Source organism: Anguilla rostrata, chromosome 14 (assembly GCF_018555375.3).
Source record: "Anguilla rostrata isolate EN2019 chromosome 14, ASM1855537v3, whole genome shotgun sequence".
NCBI lineage: Eukaryota > Metazoa > Chordata > Actinopteri > Anguilliformes > Anguillidae > Anguilla > Anguilla rostrata.
In genome coordinates this window covers 9,151,846-9,169,760 of record NC_057946.1, presented here as the reverse complement: position 1 = coordinate 9,169,760, position 17,915 = coordinate 9,151,846, and the positions used below count along the sequence as shown (strand labels likewise).

General features: G+C 38.9%; 2 protein-coding genes across 2 annotated transcripts; one reads left to right on the top strand and one right to left on the bottom strand.

Annotated features, from left to right (window-relative positions):
- Nucleotides 1-1,278: 1,278 nt before the first annotated feature.
- mcidas (multiciliate differentiation and DNA synthesis associated cell cycle protein) lies at nt 1,279-4,445 on the top strand. Its single transcript, XM_064307990.1, has 5 exons — nt 1,279-1,662; nt 1,764-1,821; nt 2,154-2,401; nt 3,073-3,183; nt 3,520-4,445. Exons 1-5 carry the CDS (start codon nt 1,606-1,608, stop codon nt 3,931-3,933), a joined length of 888 nt encoding a protein of 295 aa, XP_064164060.1. The 5' UTR covers nt 1,279-1,605; the 3' UTR covers nt 3,934-4,445.
- A 142-nt stretch (nt 4,446-4,587) lies between these two features.
- On the bottom strand, nt 4,588-17,789 carry pstpip2 (proline-serine-threonine phosphatase interacting protein 2). The gene is made up of 15 exons (XM_064307989.1): nt 17,632-17,789; nt 16,293-16,393; nt 14,069-14,143; nt 12,995-13,029; nt 12,572-12,678; nt 11,900-11,962; nt 10,853-10,951; nt 10,635-10,680; nt 10,405-10,484; nt 9,316-9,414; nt 8,691-8,787; nt 7,442-7,529; nt 7,310-7,344; nt 6,770-6,832; nt 4,588-5,255 (listed from the first exon to the last, which is right to left on the bottom strand). The coding sequence occupies exons 1-14, from the start codon at nt 17,662-17,664 to the stop codon at nt 6,777-6,779; spliced, it is 1,014 nt and encodes a 337-aa protein (XP_064164059.1). The 5' UTR covers nt 17,665-17,789; the 3' UTR covers nt 4,588-5,255; nt 6,770-6,776.
- Between the last annotated feature and the right edge of the window lie 126 nt (nt 17,790-17,915).

The following is a 17,915-nucleotide window of genomic DNA, read 5'->3' as shown; positions in this document are numbered from 1 at the left end:
TAAGTAAACCAATGTATATTTGTGTGACATTTCATGCTGACCTGTTTGATGGATTACACTTGTCTGTGTGTGTTCTGAAATAGGGATGTGGTTTACGCTTCCGCCTGGAGTTCCTGAATGGTTGAAAGCATTCAGGGCAGCAAACAACAAAACAAAGGTCATATCCCTCCAGCTCTCACTAATCCCCCATCGACCTCTTCATGACAAACAATCTTCTTGAGGTTAGAAAATGCTAAACACAGATGTGGGTGTTCTTAATGCCTTCAGCATTTGGTTTGATACCTGGCAAAACACTCATTAGTGAAAGTTGATTGCAACACCTGTGGAACTAAGATAAGGAAAAGTCCATTGTGGATCTTTTCTGAAAGAGCCACTAATATTGAGTCTTTTCAGGACGTAACTAGCAGTTTTCTGGCCTTAGATTAAAAAGATAAATGAAAGAAGGAACCATGTTAAAACACAGTATATCTCATGAGAAAATACTATAGGGAAATTTGATACCTTACATTACAGTCTGTTAAATAGAAAATATATTCTTCTCTGGACAAATAATGCATGTGTGCAGTTCAAACTGTAAAAGTCAACCGGATAGCCGAATACCTTTTAATGACAATGACAGGTGATCACCTCAGGCAATGGGTCTTTCATTCAACTCGTGTCTAGCAACTCTTTACACTTGGGGGTTATGAACCAGGATTCACAAGCCAAACAAACTCTGGCCAGGTGGAAGGACCCGTGAGGTTATCTGTGAGGAAAGACCACGTATGCTGCAGAGACAATGGGTCCTTTGCATGCATTGGGAGACTTGGTGAATGGACACACGAGCATAGTGAAGGACTCTTTGTCCCTGCAAAGCATCTATTTGTACACACACTGGGGTTTCCTCTTAGGAGATGGCTAAGAGTTAAGCACTCTTTTTGTGATTGCTGAGGACCATTACTTATTCATTTTTGGGAACAGATTTGAAAAATGTGTAGATATGAGCTACCTTCTAGGTGATAACCTTTTTTTTTTTTTTTTTACATTTTCTGTCAGATATTTTTTAAACACCTGTACATGAAGAAGTTACAGAGTGGACTTTTATACCAACAACTCATTCCAAGCTCTAATAAAATTCCATATAATGTAAACCGCTAAGTTGGCTATGATTGGCAAAATGCAGTTAGCCAGCATCAATCAACGCATTTTAAACTATTTCGGGTTTTAATTTTTTTTTTTTTTTTAATGCAAGAAAGAATTGGACCATGCCTTAATTAGGTTGTGGTTGTGGCGACCTTCACCTTTGAATGTGTTCAGGTGTATCTGACAGTTTACATTGCTGTGTTGGAATGTGCTGGGTGTGGTCTTGGATGGCTCGTGCTGCGAGCCTATGGGACGCCAGAGAGCCAGCCTTGTATTGAGGCTGCATGACGAGGCCACTCACAGTCGGCAGCCCACGCGACACTTGCACAGTCGCTGCTTCAATAGAACTGATTGACTCGTACGCACGCCTCAAGGCTCAACGTCTTTGCCCAAAAGCAAAAACGCTAAAACTTCAGGAATCTGTTCACTTTTCTTATTGTTTGGTTCTTTTATTTCATTTATTTTTTTCTCCCCCAATAGTCTATGGCAATGCAGACATGCAATTACTTGCCGTTTCCATCTTGGGATTATGATTTTAAGGTAGGATAAAATTAGCATTTTCTTTTTTAAAATTGCGTGCTAAAAGTTATACCACATTAGCCTATTAAGCTGCAGTTAAACGGTTGTTTTTTTCTATCTAGAATTCTGGGACATTTTATGAATTTCAAGATTCAAGTGTTGCTGTTCACGAAATTCCTGGTGAGTGGTATGAACCATCCTTAGGGGCTCCGCAATTATAAATATTATCGAATGGAATTACTGTAGACGTTTAAATAATCGCTACTGGTATGATCCACTGTGGTGTAGCCTATGTACTGTAAAATATTAACTGGAGAACAAATTACACCATATGGACACGTTGATATATTATGTTCACCCCATCACTATAAATTTAAAATTTAATATCACAGCAAACAAATAACTTCTAAAAAATAATGTGTAAATATCTATTGACACATAGCAAGTTTGTCCACGTATCTGTTTCGCAGCTGATCAGTCTGATTTGATAATTGCATGCCTTATTTTTACAGATTTAGCAGTATTACCACAGTCTTCTCTGGACCTATCTGGGCTGGAGTGGTCCTGTACTGAGCTCTCCAGTTCGGTGTCTCCTGTTTCAACACTAGAGGGCCACAACCTGCATGTCTCCCCTGCCTTTCAGTCCCCCACCCCACTTCAGTCACCCTCTGGGGCCTTTTCCTCTGTGGACTGCTACTGGAGAGATAAGGCCGACCTCAACCAGAGGGCCCTGGGAGATGCACTAAAGACCAATGACCAGGTGCGTGCAGAATTGGGGAATATCCACAGTGGCCTAGTTTAGTGCAGTGATGTATCTGAACCACAGAAGCATTTCAATTAAGGAATGTTGTTCCTTAGGGCTCCAATCCAGCCTGTTTGATGAGCATTTACATAATTACTTCAATCACTTATGAGCCCATTTGAAGAAATTAAACCTCTCATCCCAGCTCTTAGATTCTTAGTCATTTAAAGAGAGCTGGAAAACCTGCTCGACCAGGACTGGGCACCCATGCCCTGAAGTGTGTTTTCTTTGATGTGAAAGCTTTGCAGTGTGCTGTTCTGTGTACAAATGTAAAACTGTGACATGTTTTTGACAGTGAGTGTCAGTGATTGTTTTGTGATTATTTATGTATTTACTTAAACTCTTTATTGGTAATATTTTTAAGAATTAATGCAAGCGGAAAAACTGTCAGATTTGCAAAATGCTACATTGTATTTTCAAGTGCAAGTTGTTTTGTTGAGTGAAATTAAATACATAGTTACATGTGATAAATTAGTGATTTTAGGTTTCTCACTATTTTAATAACTGTAGTTGAAAAAATGAAGTCTTAAATGGGCTATTATGCAATGGTGTAACTTCATAGGTTTATAGCTTTATGTGAATAATTATTCTTAATACTGTAAGCATGTAATGAGACTCATTGTCCACAGCTCAGTGTGAGTCTAAACAAGAAGCACGAAGAGATCCTAGCATTACAGGAAAGAAATAACCAGCTGAAGGAGCTTGCCAGCCAGGCCAAACATTTGGCCTCCATACTTGATGTGAGTGCAATTTCACAGTATCTTCCAAAATAGATAAAATTAGTCATGTTAATTTCATATTGTTTTCATGTTTCCATGAAATGTGGAATTACATTTTTTGACAGTGAGTCAATAAATATGTAATTTATTGTTATTATTATTATTATTTATTTATTTATGTATTTATTTATTTTTACCTCACATACACGTTTGTTTATATTGAATATTTATATTGAATGATCCTCTGTTTCTTGGACAGTGAAATGTGAATCAACTTACAGGGGGTGATATAACTTAAAGCCATTATCCAGGTATGACACAATGTGCCTTTAAAGTCAGTTCATTTCTATTCTGCAGCTTTTGACACAATCAACAAGCAGTGACTTCCCCACAACAGAAGCAACGAATCAGAGGACTGGAATTAAAAGGCAGAGGCAGGACGATCTGCAAACACTCAGTGCGGTCCCGAGAGCCAATATAAATAACAGAAATCTAGACTTGCATAGGGACTCAAAGCAGCCTAAATTGCACCAAGATGTGGAACCCGCTGTAGAGGAGAGGATAAACGTGTGTGGAGCTTTCAGAAGACTACAGGTGAACACCTTCTGCAACCCTGTCTCTGCCGACAGCAGCTGCTCAGAGGAAGGAATGTACTTCAGGACCTCCATACGAGACCACTGCACCATCAGGACTCTGGTGTTTCCACAGGGAAGGACTTTCACCTCAAAAGTTCACAGTGGGGGCTACAGGTTTCGCTGGGTGCCATGCTAAAACAGACTGTCAGCTAACTTCAGAGATTTGCGGGTGGGGGAATTCCAGTCCTCGAGGGCTGCAGGCATTCTGTTCTTTGTTCAAGCTCCTCTTTTAATTGCTTGATTGAAGTCAATCTTCAGATAGGAAGCCACCTTTCTTCAGGTGTGAAATAGTTACTGCTTGAATGTTAACTCTCAAATCAGCAGAACCCGAGCCTGCAGGCTTGGCGCTAACGACACTGACCACTGCCTGATATAACTTTCTTACCGCGTTGCATCTACCCCTTTAATTTAATGGTTATATGTATGATTTATGCATAAATAGAGTCGTTGCATGCATCTTACAAGGAGGTGAATAAGGTGATCTAATAATTTGTAAAATTGTATCTGAAAAGAACTGACTTTGAATATATTCACATATGCCAAAGTAATGTATGAATATTTAAATTTTAATGAGGACTCTTTGTAAGCCTTAGCGGTCGTAATGACTTTTGAAGACTGTTATTTTTACATAAAAATAATTTGAACATGGGCAGGACTCATCTGCTGTATCTGTCCTTTCTCTTTGTTTGATGTTTGCTCTGGTAAACAGTGTCAAAGGTCATCCCCAATAGGAAAATAATGCTGTTAATGGCAGTTGATGGGTATCATGTACACTAAAGAGAAACAGCAGTGGCACATGTTCATTTATTCCATTGGTCATAACATACATTCAAAACATTTAAAAGGAAATTAAACAATAATAAATTATTCTGCCTTTGTAAAGCCATTTAAAGCACAATTCCCAATACTATTTCTTCACATCATATGTGTTGAGCTATCCAAGAGATAGCATCCAATACAAATTCATATTGACAATACAAAGCCGAAGGAAACAAGAAAATATTTTAAAAGCCTATAATCTGAATATGTTTAATAATTATATGAAACTGTCCTTTTCTGAGAATGTATGCATTTCCCTGAGTATATAAAAAATAAATACACACTGTAGGTTATAGGAAACCAAAAAGCTTTCAAAGGCTGGTGACTCTAAGCTATGGTCTTTGCTACCTCAAGAGACATCGGAGGAATTAGCACAACACGTGACTGCTGAAAAATTGTGGGCGACCAAATTGTTTCGAAAATTAATTTATGCATATGACACAGGAGTAATGTGTACCATGGTGAATGGGGGGCTGGGTGTGGTCAGAGTTATAGAACCATGGAAAAATGTGCCAAATATATGATGGATGAGAGCATAGAATGAAAGTTATTCAAATTGATGCAAAACCGGTTTGGTGGCCATACTGAGCGTAGGGTTGGGCCCAGTGAAGAAATAGATCCATGCATACTCCATCTCCACTACAAATAATATGAACAGTCAAAATTAGGAGGAAAACCAAAACTAGCTGCTAAAGAGTTACATGTGCAATGAAAAGAAATGTAACCATAACAACAGGTTTTCAGCTGTACTGACTTGAAAAATACATTTCTGAAATACAAAGCTGGTTTAGAAAGTTCACCATAACGTTTGAGAAGACTTTTAAAAAATTATCTCTGTACTCCACAATTTTAGATTTGTAACCTCTTTTTGTAACCTCTATGACTGACGAATTCTCACCATAATGAAGAAAACTCTCAAACACCTGTCCGACAGATCAGAAACACTCTTCAGGAGGCAGGCACAGATGTGTCAATGACCATTGGCCACAGAAGACTTCACAAACAGAACTACAGAGGCTAACTGCAAGATGCAAACCACTAGTTAGCCACATTACATTACATTACATTACAGGCATTTAGCAGACGCTCTTATCCAGAGCGACTTACACAACTTCTTTTTACATAGCATTTTACATTGTATCCATTTATACAGCTGGATATATACTGAAGCAATTCCGGTTAAGTACCTTGCTCAAGGGTACAACGGCAGTGTCCTTACCCGGGAATCGAACCTGCGACCTTTCGGTTACAAGCCCAGTTCCTTACCCACTGTGCTACACTCAGCCACAAAAACAGGATAGGCAGGTTACAGTTTGCTACAAAGTACTTGAAATAGCCTGCAGAGTTCCGGAAAAAGACCTTGTGGTCAAATGAGACCAAGACTGACTTGTATCAGAGTGGTGGCAAGAGCAAAGTGTGGAACTGCCCAAGATCAGAAGCATACCACCTCATTTAAGAAACATGTTGTTAGGGTATGGGCATGTATGGCTGCCACGCATACTGCCTCACTTGTCTTCATTGATGATGTTAATTCCTGATAACAGTAGCAGAATGAATTCTGAAGTGAGCTCACCAGTATTGTTTTTCTTATAATGATGTTACAAACAGCTGACTTCGGTAAACCTAAGGTCTGGCATATGTCTCTGACAGTTTTTATCTTATTTCTCAACCTCATAATGGCTTTCTTGACTTTCATCTGCACAACTTGGGTCATCATGTTGACAGATGCTAATAACAGACTCCAAAGGCAATCAAAAGGCTAGATTCAAAACTAGATACTGAAAGCTCTCTTATACCTGCACTGAGGAAGCAATTGAACAAACCTGACACCTGTTTGGGACTATTTGTCCCAAACATCATGATGCCCTGAAATGAGAGGACTATTTATAAAAAAAAGGCTGTAATTTATACATGGTGAAACCAAAATGAGTAAAAATACCCTTAAATAAAAGCTGAGACAGTGCACTTTTAATTGTTTGATTACAAATCTAAAATTGTGGAGTACAAAGACAAATCAAGAAAAAATATGTCCTAAACATTATGGAGCTCATTATATGTGTGTGTGTGTGTGTATGTGTATACACATTGACACAAACACACACACCCAAAGTTTCACAGTTTTCACATTAAGTAAGATTTTTAAAAACACTTACTTATGTACTAGTATCGTATTACACTGTAACCAGGATCGTGGATAACTGAATAAGCCACATCACCTTTAGGAAGAAAAAAGAGAAGACAAAAGCTTAAACTATAAATACAAATAGATGGCAACAAGAGCCTGTGAAAATATAGTAGACAATATATGTGGACTACATAAAGCACCTGGTAAATTTCTGGTATTAAATTGCAAAGAATGACATAAAAGTTGTAAAACACAACCTACAAGCAATTCAAATCCATTATGTCAATGCCTGCACTTTACATATGAGGTGTCACTCAGCTGTCAGAATGCACCACTTCAACAGAATTAATTTTATGGCTTAGTATAAAAGAATGTGTATGTTGCCTGAATCCCAATATGAACTCAGTTCAGGCATATGCAGCTTTTACTCAATTTATTATTTTGACCTGGGGGTAAAACTATGAAAGGGTACTTTCTGTCGTTACATTTTGTACACACAAATCTTGAAGCATCAGCAAATTTCCTGATAACACCTGGTGAGGTAAAAAAATTTCTAAAAAGTACATACTTTCTGCATTCCTTGGTGTAGGCAGTGGACCTCTCCTGAAAACCATGAACATGGTTAGAAAGCCAAAGGACCACACGGAGCTTTTTGAAGGCATGGTTATCAGCACAATAGCTCAGCGCTGGCTGCTCTTACCTGCCACCCACAGGTCCTGGGGGCCCCGGTCGTCCAGGAGCCACCGAGGCCCTCTGATTGCTGTAGAAGTTCTCATACAGGATGGGCGCTGCATGAGAAACAGAGTCGATATTCACATGGTGTAACCCCTGCATCTGCAGTCAATAGCCACGCGCTTACATCGGCTTACATTATGTGACTTTAGATCGTCAACTCAGTTCTGTGCAGCTTGTTTTTGGAAAGTGATATTGTGTCATGAATATATTTATTATAGCCTTTTATGCTAAACATTAACGTTTTTACTTAGGGACAGTCTGACAAATACCTGGCTTAAATGTGCAATATGGCAAATTCTAAAGTCAAAATCCACCATTATCTCCTATTATTTTTCAGGTCAGGACAGAGTTTATATTAGTCCAGTGGGGGCCACATATACTCAATTAGAGTTCACAGTTACACAGAACATGCTGCTGTGTAGCTAACTGTGATTGTATTTAACCTTGGGGGCTCAATGTGGGTGTAGAGCGGTTAGGTGGAAAAATGGAGGGAGGCAGCTTGGAAATATGACCAGAACACCTTTACAAGAAAACAACAGTGACAGTGTCTGATTTGGACTCTAGACAGACATTATACTCTATGCATGATAATTTGTACATGAATAGGGGGCCTTGGGAAAAGCTGTCATCCTAGAATTGAAAAATAACATCAATAACATCAAAAGATGTCTTCTTTATTTCAAGGATGACAACTTTTACAGCATAGTACCCTCACCACTGTAGTAATTAGTGTATCGATCACCCCCTACTGGTCCAGAAACATCATTTTCAGGAACAGCCTAGTTCTCCCAAAGAGGCTCCCAATTCTTGGATGAATCAAACCCAACCCCACTTAGAAGCTATTCAACAAATTAAGCCTACAAAGTATAATGTCTGCCTAGATTCCAAATCAGGCACTGTTACTGTAGCTTTCAGAAAACTGTACTCTGAAAACCATTACAAAATATTGAAGAAAATGAATCTGTTAGCAATGACAGCCAGTATGGAAAGGGATGTCAGCCAAACCAAAAAAAAAACTGCTAGATGATTCAGAATTATGGAAGGTCGCTGAAATAACATGGTCCAAGCAATTTCACTGATAATGGCAATAATGATTGCTCTGAATGACCCATGACCTCTGCTTTGCTTTGGAACTCCATTGAAATGTTGAGACCACAGAAACATGAAAGCTTGGATGATAACGGGTTGTCCCCAGTGCGAGCAGAGAGCCCCACCTGGTGGCTTGTCCCCAGTCCTCCGGAGGTTGATAAAGTGCTCTATGTCCTCTTGAATGTCACACTGCTCCAGGGACTTTCGCACATCTTCATACAGCTGGAGTCACAATAGATGCAACTTCAATCATTGTGTGGGGTTTAAAAGCTTTCAACTGCCACTGCCATACATTGTAACCAGCACCTACACGCTTGTTTAATTCATTTTAAAACAAATCATGGGCAATATATTACCAAAAAGCTGTTGTTTGGCAGTTAACTATTGACTGCAGATGAAGGAGAAAGGAGAAAGATGCATGTACAACATGTACTAATGTCAAGCTGAACACAAATGCCATTAACAGGTGATTTCATTGCTGCTATATTAACAAGCATCAACAAGAATTTCTCTGGCAACATTGATGTTAAACATACATGCAAATCTGTGCAGACCAGCGGGGGAACAATATTTTATTTTCTTCAGTTTCAACATTTTTCTTCTTTCTAGTTACAGACACCATTGTGAAATGGTCCTAAGCCAATGCAATATGAGTCATATACACTTAATCATGGCCAAAGAGAACAAGTCATTGAGTTTAAATTTGTAAAAAAGACAGGCAAGCCCTCTGTAGCCTCTGACAGATCATACCTCATCACTGGTGACACACTGCTGAGAGAGCTGGTTGAGGTGAGTCCACACAATGTTCCGCGTGGTACCTATCCTTTCCACTTCCTGCTTCTCAAAGGCCTGCAACAAGCACACCACAAACCATTCAACTGCCTTTAGTCCATACAGGACCTAGAAACAGGAATTCACACCTTTTTCAGAACTACAGTTTGCATATCCTGTCATGTGGCACTGGGTCTTCTGGGGAACTGAGATGCAGCTCCTTTTTTCACGCTTTATTCACCCCTGAGGTGTTGTATTTATCTCAGTGCTCATTACTGCAGCCTCTCTTACTAATTTGGGAGTGCAGTCAAACACGTGTTTTCCTCCAAAGCACATGATGTCAGCCGCTGCTTCTTAATACACCACAGTTTGCAAGTTGTGCTCACACAGACACAGAGAGTCTTTATGACCTCCAGGCGGACTGGGTGTCCGATCCGCCAACAGGGGTCACTAGTGCGCGATGAGATCCTGCCATCCTAACCAACTAACCTGTCCTTCCATGGGCAACGCTGTCGCCAATTGTAAGTTGCCCTGTGCTAAGGCCACAGTCAGCGCTGGCACAGTCTGTATTTGATTCTCTGGATTTAAATAGTACTCTTAACAGGATGAGCCAACCAGCAGCACCCTATGTAGTGCCGATAATTCTTTCGCTTGCTAATTAAGAGCAATGACTCATTTAAGTTAGGATTTCAGTTTTGACTATTGTAAGCTTATAAGCTACCACCTTGAGTTTGCAGCTAATTTGCAGCTAATTATCATCAGAAGAATAAGCACAATGCCAGAAATGCTTATGCATACCTTTCTATCATAATATTTTACCAAGGTCTAACAGTGAACACATTTGTTGGCACCACTGTCTGTAAAACTACTGTTACACACTTCATGGATAAAAAGGGCACAAATACCTACACTGCAGATGCATTGCAGCTCTTGCTATAAAAAGAAATGGAACAGAGTGAACAAGGCCAATACACTGCTGACGAGATTTAATCACAGAAGGAATGAAATATACTCGCTAGCTGAACTACGTGTGGAGTTCACATTTACCCAGGAGACATAGCAGCTTACCTCACATGCTTTGACATGTTCTTTTAGCCAGTCCTCACGGATTTGTCCCAGTACAGTGACATTATGGTTGTATATTCTATCTGTAATTGATCAAGCAATAATAAAGCATTATCCAGGCAAACACTCATTTTATAAATCATTTTTATAAATCATTTTATAAATAAATCTTACTCACTGCATTCTCTTGCAATGTGTATTAAGTACTACAGACAAAATTTAGAACCAGTTACCTGCCTCGTCAGCGGCCATTTTTGCTTGCTGTGCTTTTGCAAATAGCTAGAAGATGGAAGCACCAAATTACTATTTTCATGCACTGTGAAATAAATCAATATTAAAATTCATTGTAAGTTTTTGTCTTGCAGCTTAATTGCTGGCGAGTCATTTTGCTGCACTGTGATGTGTCCTGCAGTGAGACAAGTGAGCTGTACATAAAGCAGACGATGCACACCTTCTCTTGCTGTTTGGTGTTGTTGCTGCTGGCACTCCGGTTCATTGCCTGCTCAGCTTCTTCTTTGTCACGGCACTTCTGCTCGTAGGACTTCTTTGACTATAATTTTAGACATCGTACACAGGCACAACACATTACATTATTATTTGAATGAATGAATGAATGAATGAATGAATGAATGAATGAATCATTGCATCTATATAGCACTTTTCCGAACGCTTATTTCCGAACGCTTGTCAGCTTATTTTTTTATATCATATCCATGCAGCTGGATATTACTACTGAAGCAATTCAGGTTATGTACTTTTCCCAAAGGGTACACACACATTGCCCCACCTGGGATTTCCACCTACAGCCTCTGGGTTACAAGCACGTATTGTATCTTTAAGCACTACATTACAACCTGAGCAAGGGGTTCTCATACAGTCTTTTAATGTGGACGGTATTTTACTGGATCCCCTAACTTTTCCCTTAATGAATACTAAATCTGTTCATTCAATGACACTCTTGCACATATACAGTGCCAAACCCTGGTCTAACCTCAATGGAAGGTTTATAAAAAGTATGCAACTAACATAATCTTTATTTAACTAGGTTTGTCTCGTTCAGATTATAATCTCTTTTCCAACTGTTTAACGCTTGTGCTAGTATTATTTATAGACAAAGGCTTTCTAAATGTTGGCCTTATCAATTTTTTAACCAGGTCAGGCTAAAATAAGGAAACAGAACACAAAGTATATATTACTGCTTCACTTTTTAATACTTCTGTTAATTTAACTACAGCAAAGTGCTTCCACATTTGGAAGCACAAAAATCTCCCCAAACGTCCTGTTCTGTACATGGTGTTTCATTTCTGCATCAGTTTTTTTTTATTTTTTATCTGATATGATGCCGTTATTGCTGGAAAATTACATTACATAATGCAAAAAAATACAGTCGCACATACATGTGAAAATAAGTACAGAATCCTATTAGTAATCTAGCATCAATAAAGGTGTGGTACTCCTGTATTACGACCAAGTGTTCACAAGGATAACTTTCACTTACATCCATGGTTTTCTTGTATTGTGTTGCCCTCTGCTTGTGTAAAGCATCCATTTGCTGTTCGACCTGCATCCAACAATAAGCTATTTAGCCATTTATGTACAGTAACTTTTTCACAAAGGCTGCAATTGTGGCTCCAGCAGCAGACTGACAATGACACTGTAATATCACTGGGACGATCAAACCTGCAATGTCTAGACAGTAGAAAACAGAATAAAACAGGGTAGAGAGAACAGAATAGACAAAACAGTATATGCTATATTGCAAGCTATCAATAATGTACTTTATTCATCCCCAGTGAGGAAATTCATATTACCACCAGCAACTGACATAAAACACAATTAATACACATATTTAAAACAGACATACGCACAAACAGAAATAGTAGTCAAAAAATAGTAGTCAAAAAAGTCCCAAAAATGTGACTAAGTCGACGAAATACTGTTGGAGAAAAAATTAAAAGACAGATAAAAATACAAACATTAAAATATGAAAACAGGCAATAGAATACACTGTATATCAGACCCATCTGATCTATGTATAGCTTATAACTTCCTATGACGCAAGAGTTCCAGTCAGCTCCGCCCCCAGAGGGCTCAGCCGTCACTCATGCCGAGAGCCTTCACTGACCGAGCCACTCAGCAGGACATGATGATGGTCTTTTCCAGGCCTTACCTTTTTCCTCATTTCCTTCTGCTTCTCCCTGAACTCCTCCATTTTTTTCGCCTCATCACGCATTGCTTGTGCCAGCTGAAGATGTGACAAGCTCACGTTTTCTGTCTCTGCAGGAAGATAACAGTCGGGTTTCCAGCCTTACACATGCATAAATACACACAAACAACTACAAGGAATGAACTACAGAGGGTAAAGGACTAGGCCCTGACTGGGATGCACAATCCTCCAAAAAGGGGGAGGCATTTCAGCGTGCTCGTGACCCTACATCACTGAGACCTGCCAACAACACGATACAATCTCCCTGTATGTGCTGAGCAATTGAATCTTAATGCTATGACAAAGCAATCTCACTCTAGCATATATGGCATAACACTGTGCAACTCTGCAAACACTCCAAGATGCACAAAATACTAATTTACTTACGCAGTTTGAAAACATCCAGTGAGCGTTTCAGTGTGCTGAAAGACAGACATTGAGATTAGACTGTCTGGGTCAGCACGTGCACTTTACCTTCACTGTAACCAGTGCGCATGCGTAACAGTTAGGCCTTCCGAGCCCTAACGTACACTTACGGTACATGTCTCAAAAACTGTGAGGGTTTTTACAGTTTACATCACGCGTTTGCACACGTATAGCACTGCTCAGTCAAGCTGTTCCCTGTTTGGGCAAGATAAATTATGATTATACTGCGGTGGCATCTCCGTGCTTTTTTGTAAAATAAATACTCAAGGAGACCCATAAACTTAACAAATAGTTTTCTTGTCGTGCCTGGTTATTCTAAAGGGAGACTTTTCTCTGCCCCACAATAGTCTAGGCATTTCTAGTCTCCTCTCCTTCAGTGTCCTTTAATGTTTTCTTATTTTGCTAGCCTTAACAGGAAATGGCACTGCTGCTTCGCCACTGCTCAACATGTGACAGATACTGAAACTACAAAGGCAACTGGACACTCACATTCTGTACTTACAGTATATGTCAGTATCATAAATGTAATCTGTGGTACTGTCCCAAACCTGGGAGAAATTATTGAATATGGTTCTGAGCCACATAAACCGACACAGGTAAATTGTTGGTTTACGTGGCTCAGACAGTAGCACACGACAGTAAAAAACAGTAACATGACACACACTTCCCCTATTGGACAGAACAGAAACACAAACCTTCAACAGTGAGGGAAGAGACATGGTTCCAAACAAAAGAAAAATGCAATACCACTGCAACTTAAGCTTATGACAAACTGTCCACCGCATCACCATGCATGAGCCCAGACGTGATGACAAGATGACAGACGTGGGTTAGTGCACCGTCCCTGAGCCGAATCCGGCTCATAGTTGTTTATGTCTGCATTTCCTCTTTCTCTCACACAAACTGTAATAGAGGGATTTTTGTCCTCTGATAATCACTTTGGATGGCATTAATGACCACCACTGATAGCAGTAAATGCAGCTGATCTGGAGCTAGAAAGTGCAGATTCTACCCTGCAAGAGCAGAAGTACTTACTTCATTTCATTATGGCCACAGACCTTCTTAGACAAACTCAGTAAATCCTTGGCATATTTCTCTTCTATCGAGGCCCTGTGAATAAACGAAAACAGACCTTGTGCAGACACAATGAGACAGCAAAAGGCAAAGTCATGCAAAAGGTAATGTTAATTTTACTAGTTTGTAAGTGTTAAAACAATAAGATAATAAAAATGATATGTGTAGTGTTTGTGTCATAAAACAAAGGAATATCTCATATCTATTCAATATGCAATACATTTACAATAACGTCACCAGTTTGGACAAGTTTGATCCTCTAGCCTTAGGCTTAATCATTGGTTATGTCATTAGCTGATATTGACCAAGACTCTGCAATGGCAGAACACAATTGGTCTTGTCCCACAAAAGGTATGGTTAGGTGCGTTATGGGTAGGTTTCCACTGCCAATTTTTGCACCCACAAGTCATCAATAGCTGTCATCAGTAGCAGGAAACATACTGCATCTCCTCCAAGTCGAAAAAAGGTAATTGAACAATGGAAAAGGCCTGGTTTGCTTTTCATTGGCCCAAAGCACTTACTGGGATGGTCAAGAAAGGTTTGGAAGAAATTATTATGGGTGATATTTGTACAGTGACAGATTAAACACACAAATGCTGTACTGAAATTAACTTTATGAAAAGATAAGGACTGTAACCTGACCAAGGTTTCCACAAGGTTTCCAGTTTCCTCATGCCATTCCATACTGATTGCCTAATAATTGAGGAAGCAGAGTGGAGAGCTATGATACAGAGTGTAAAGGTCTTGTGAGTTTCAGCGCTTGTCATGGATGCACTACCAGGCTGGTGCTCTGATTTTTATATCCTTGTTTGAGACGCCAAACACGTTGATTTAAGCCAGAAACTGTCAGTCTGTATGGATGGAGAATGCATAATAAACAAACTTAAAAGTTTTGAAATAAGTGTTTTGGTTTATTTAGCAGATGCTAGAATTATGACTAAAGACCGCAATTATGGCACCATGAACTTATTAAAAACAAAAAGAAAAGTCCAAAAAGCAGACAAGACAGCTCAGGCCTATCATTTACTGTTTGTGACTGGTGCACATTTTACACCAAATAAAAATAGCCTCAAGATTCTTTCTGCAAGGGCATAACTCACACCCACGTATAAACATACACTCCCCTGACAAAAACACATTCTGATCAATAGCAGAAAGAGGTAGCCTGCCTTTGGCCAGAGTAAACACGTGAGATAAATGGATAAATAAAGAACATGTTCACATTTTAATAGGGGACAGTACCCTGTTTCTTGAACTGACCTCTTTGTAAAGAGTAGAAAAATGGAGTACAACACCTAGCTTTGTTTATGAATGAAATTATGACCTACCATTTTACAATAAAAAAGGTTCTAAGGTTATGCTGGAGGTGATAAACTAATTATTAACTACGTGTTAGTAAGGGGTTTTTCTATTGTAAGAATTCAATTTCCTCACACCAAAGCTGAGAGAGGAAATGACTAAATAGAATGAATCCTAAAAGTGTAATTATGAAAGCATTTCAAAACCAGAAAGTATTCATAATACTTACAAGCAATGCACTGACAAAGTAACATGAGGAATAGCAAAGGACATTAACCGCAGTTTTACTGTGTACAGAGGCCTACTGTCATGAAAACAGGAAGCAAATTTGCAATCATGAAGTTAGTGGCAATATCAACTAAGCTACATTTCCTTGCGAGAGAAAAAGAGGAATTTGCTGTACTGTATGTCTTAATTTATGAAGGTTCCGTTATTATAATTACATAAATGTATACTGTCTCTTACCAGTGTTTAATTTTAGAAAATAGCTGTAATCCAGTGATTATGTATCAGAATATGGACTGAAAATGGCATGTATTTCACCAGTACATAATCCTAATTGTTCAACACAAGTCAGTAATACACCAAGGACATAGTGGCCCTGACTTCAAACCACAATCAGTCACCTTTTGAAAAATGTGTCCCAGCAATCATGACTAAGTCACTAAAAAATAACTATGTCAGATATGAAGGACATATCAACCATTTTAAAATGAATCGGTTACTTTGCTTCACTGAAAAGCCTGCAGATGATGTTGATGATAATATTATTATTATTATTATTATTATTATTATTATTATTATTGTTGTTGTTGTTGTTGTTGTTGTTGTTGTTGTATTGTGTAAATTCATGGTGTCTTTCGGATGGATTGCATTAGACATTTACCTGGCTTTCATAAAATCCTCAATCTCCTTGCATGTCCTCTTTCCATCGTTTAGATGCTGAATGATGCTGTCATATCCCGGAGTGCTGGTGATGTCAGGACTCTGTCAACACAAAGAGAGCAAGGTAAATGGGTGTGCCTGTTGCTATCCCACTGCGCACCATGCTTTAAACCATCTGACCCTGCTTAGCAGGTTGGCGCATACAATACAGTTAGGGATGGTCATCTGAAAAACATACCATCAGAGCAGGCCTGGGTCTAAGACATATTTGAAATCCTTTCACCCTTTAGATGCCTGTATAATTTTAAACACTCCCTGAGATCCCTGAGAATTTTCAACACAACACATTACTAAGCATAACATATAATCAAATGAAAGTATTCAATCAATGATTGGTTATTTTAAAATTGAGAAAATTATTTACCAGTCATTCAATTCTAAGAAATGTGTCTGAATGACTGCATGGTTTTGAATGTTGAGTTAATGTTTGTGCTGCATAGTTTTCCTCAAATCACTATAATTTACGTATGTTGTAATATGTGTCAGACATATAATCATCACCCCCAACCACATCAACGCCTCTTTCAATGCAAAATAAGAATTAAACTTAATTGCTCTTAAATTGAGTAACGTGGGAATAAATGATCGGGGCTAAGTGAAAATACTGTACCCGCATACTATGCTAAATCAGATAGCACGTTAAGACATGTCATTCATTGCATGAGATGCAATAACCAGAATCTTAGTGTTCCTGTATCATCTTAGTTCACAGAAACAATGAATCAGCATTTTATAGAGTTTGGACCGCAAGAAACAGTGAAAACCCTATCCGCGAGATGTCTTCACTTGACTTTTGCACAGCTTAAAGACAAATAGCCTATCAATCCTACCCCTAGGTCCAAGAACTGAGTTCAAAAGTTGAAGCAGAAAAGAAAATGGACAGGCTACAGTCCGTCTCAAAAGAAGCGAAGTAGGCTGCACATCAGTCAGTTACACAGCAGAACTTATAGCCTATTGAATAAAAGTGGAATACATTTGGTCTCCTTTGGATTCATAATCTCTAATAGTTCATTTAACACAGAATTTTTATATGAATTTAGAAATAACCACTTATTTTGATTTGAACGTTCTATTGTCCTACTATGCGACCGAAAACAAAGTGCAACCTCACAATGAAAACCAGAAAGGACAAACCTACAGCCTACACGCAAACTGAAGTGATACTGAACTTCTCTCTATTCTGACACAATAGCTGACTTCGCATATATAATAATAAAGGCGCTTCTAGAAGATAGCCTAAAATCCAAACAGTTCATAAAATTTCATTAAAACTTGCGTACCCAAAAATTGTCCTTAAAGTGGAGTTCTTTCATTCTTAATTCGGAAAGCGGCTCTGCAGAAGGAATCGCTGAGACCTTGCGGATCTATTTTACACCGATGACTAGTGTGTGAGGATGACAAGCCACAAGTGGCTATTTCTCAAACCCTAGTGGGCAATAGGTACGCAAGGTCCTAAAGCCCGTCACAACGAAGTAGACTAGAAGAACTTTTTTCACGGATGTACCAACGACAGATGAAACGGATTCCAAATGTCGCAGCCAGTTTCAATAAACAAATAAATAAG

Bases quoted from the DNA above. Each gene is read 5' to 3' on its own strand.
- mcidas (XM_064307990.1), top strand. From the start codon at position 1,606: ATGGCAATGCAGACATGCAATTACTTGCCGTTTCCATCTTGGGATTAT. The intron at 1,663-1,763 runs GTAGGATAAAAT...TTTTCTATCTAG, and splicing joins CTTGGGATTATGATTTTAAG to AATTCTGGGACATTTTATGA. The intron at 3,184-3,519 runs GTGAGTGCAATT...TCTATTCTGCAG, and splicing joins ATTTGGCCTCCATACTTGAT to CTTTTGACACAATCAACAAG.
- pstpip2 (XM_064307989.1), bottom strand. From the start codon at position 17,664: ATGAAAGAACTCCACTTTAAGGACAATTTTTGG. The intron at 16,394-17,631 runs GTACGCAAGTTT...TTGTGTTGACAG, and splicing joins ACTTTAAGGACAATTTTTGG to AGTCCTGACATCACCAGCAC. The intron at 9,415-10,404 runs GTAAGCTGCTAT...TGCTTGTTGCAG, and splicing joins AACATGTCAAAGCATGTGAG to GCCTTTGAGAAGCAGGAAGT.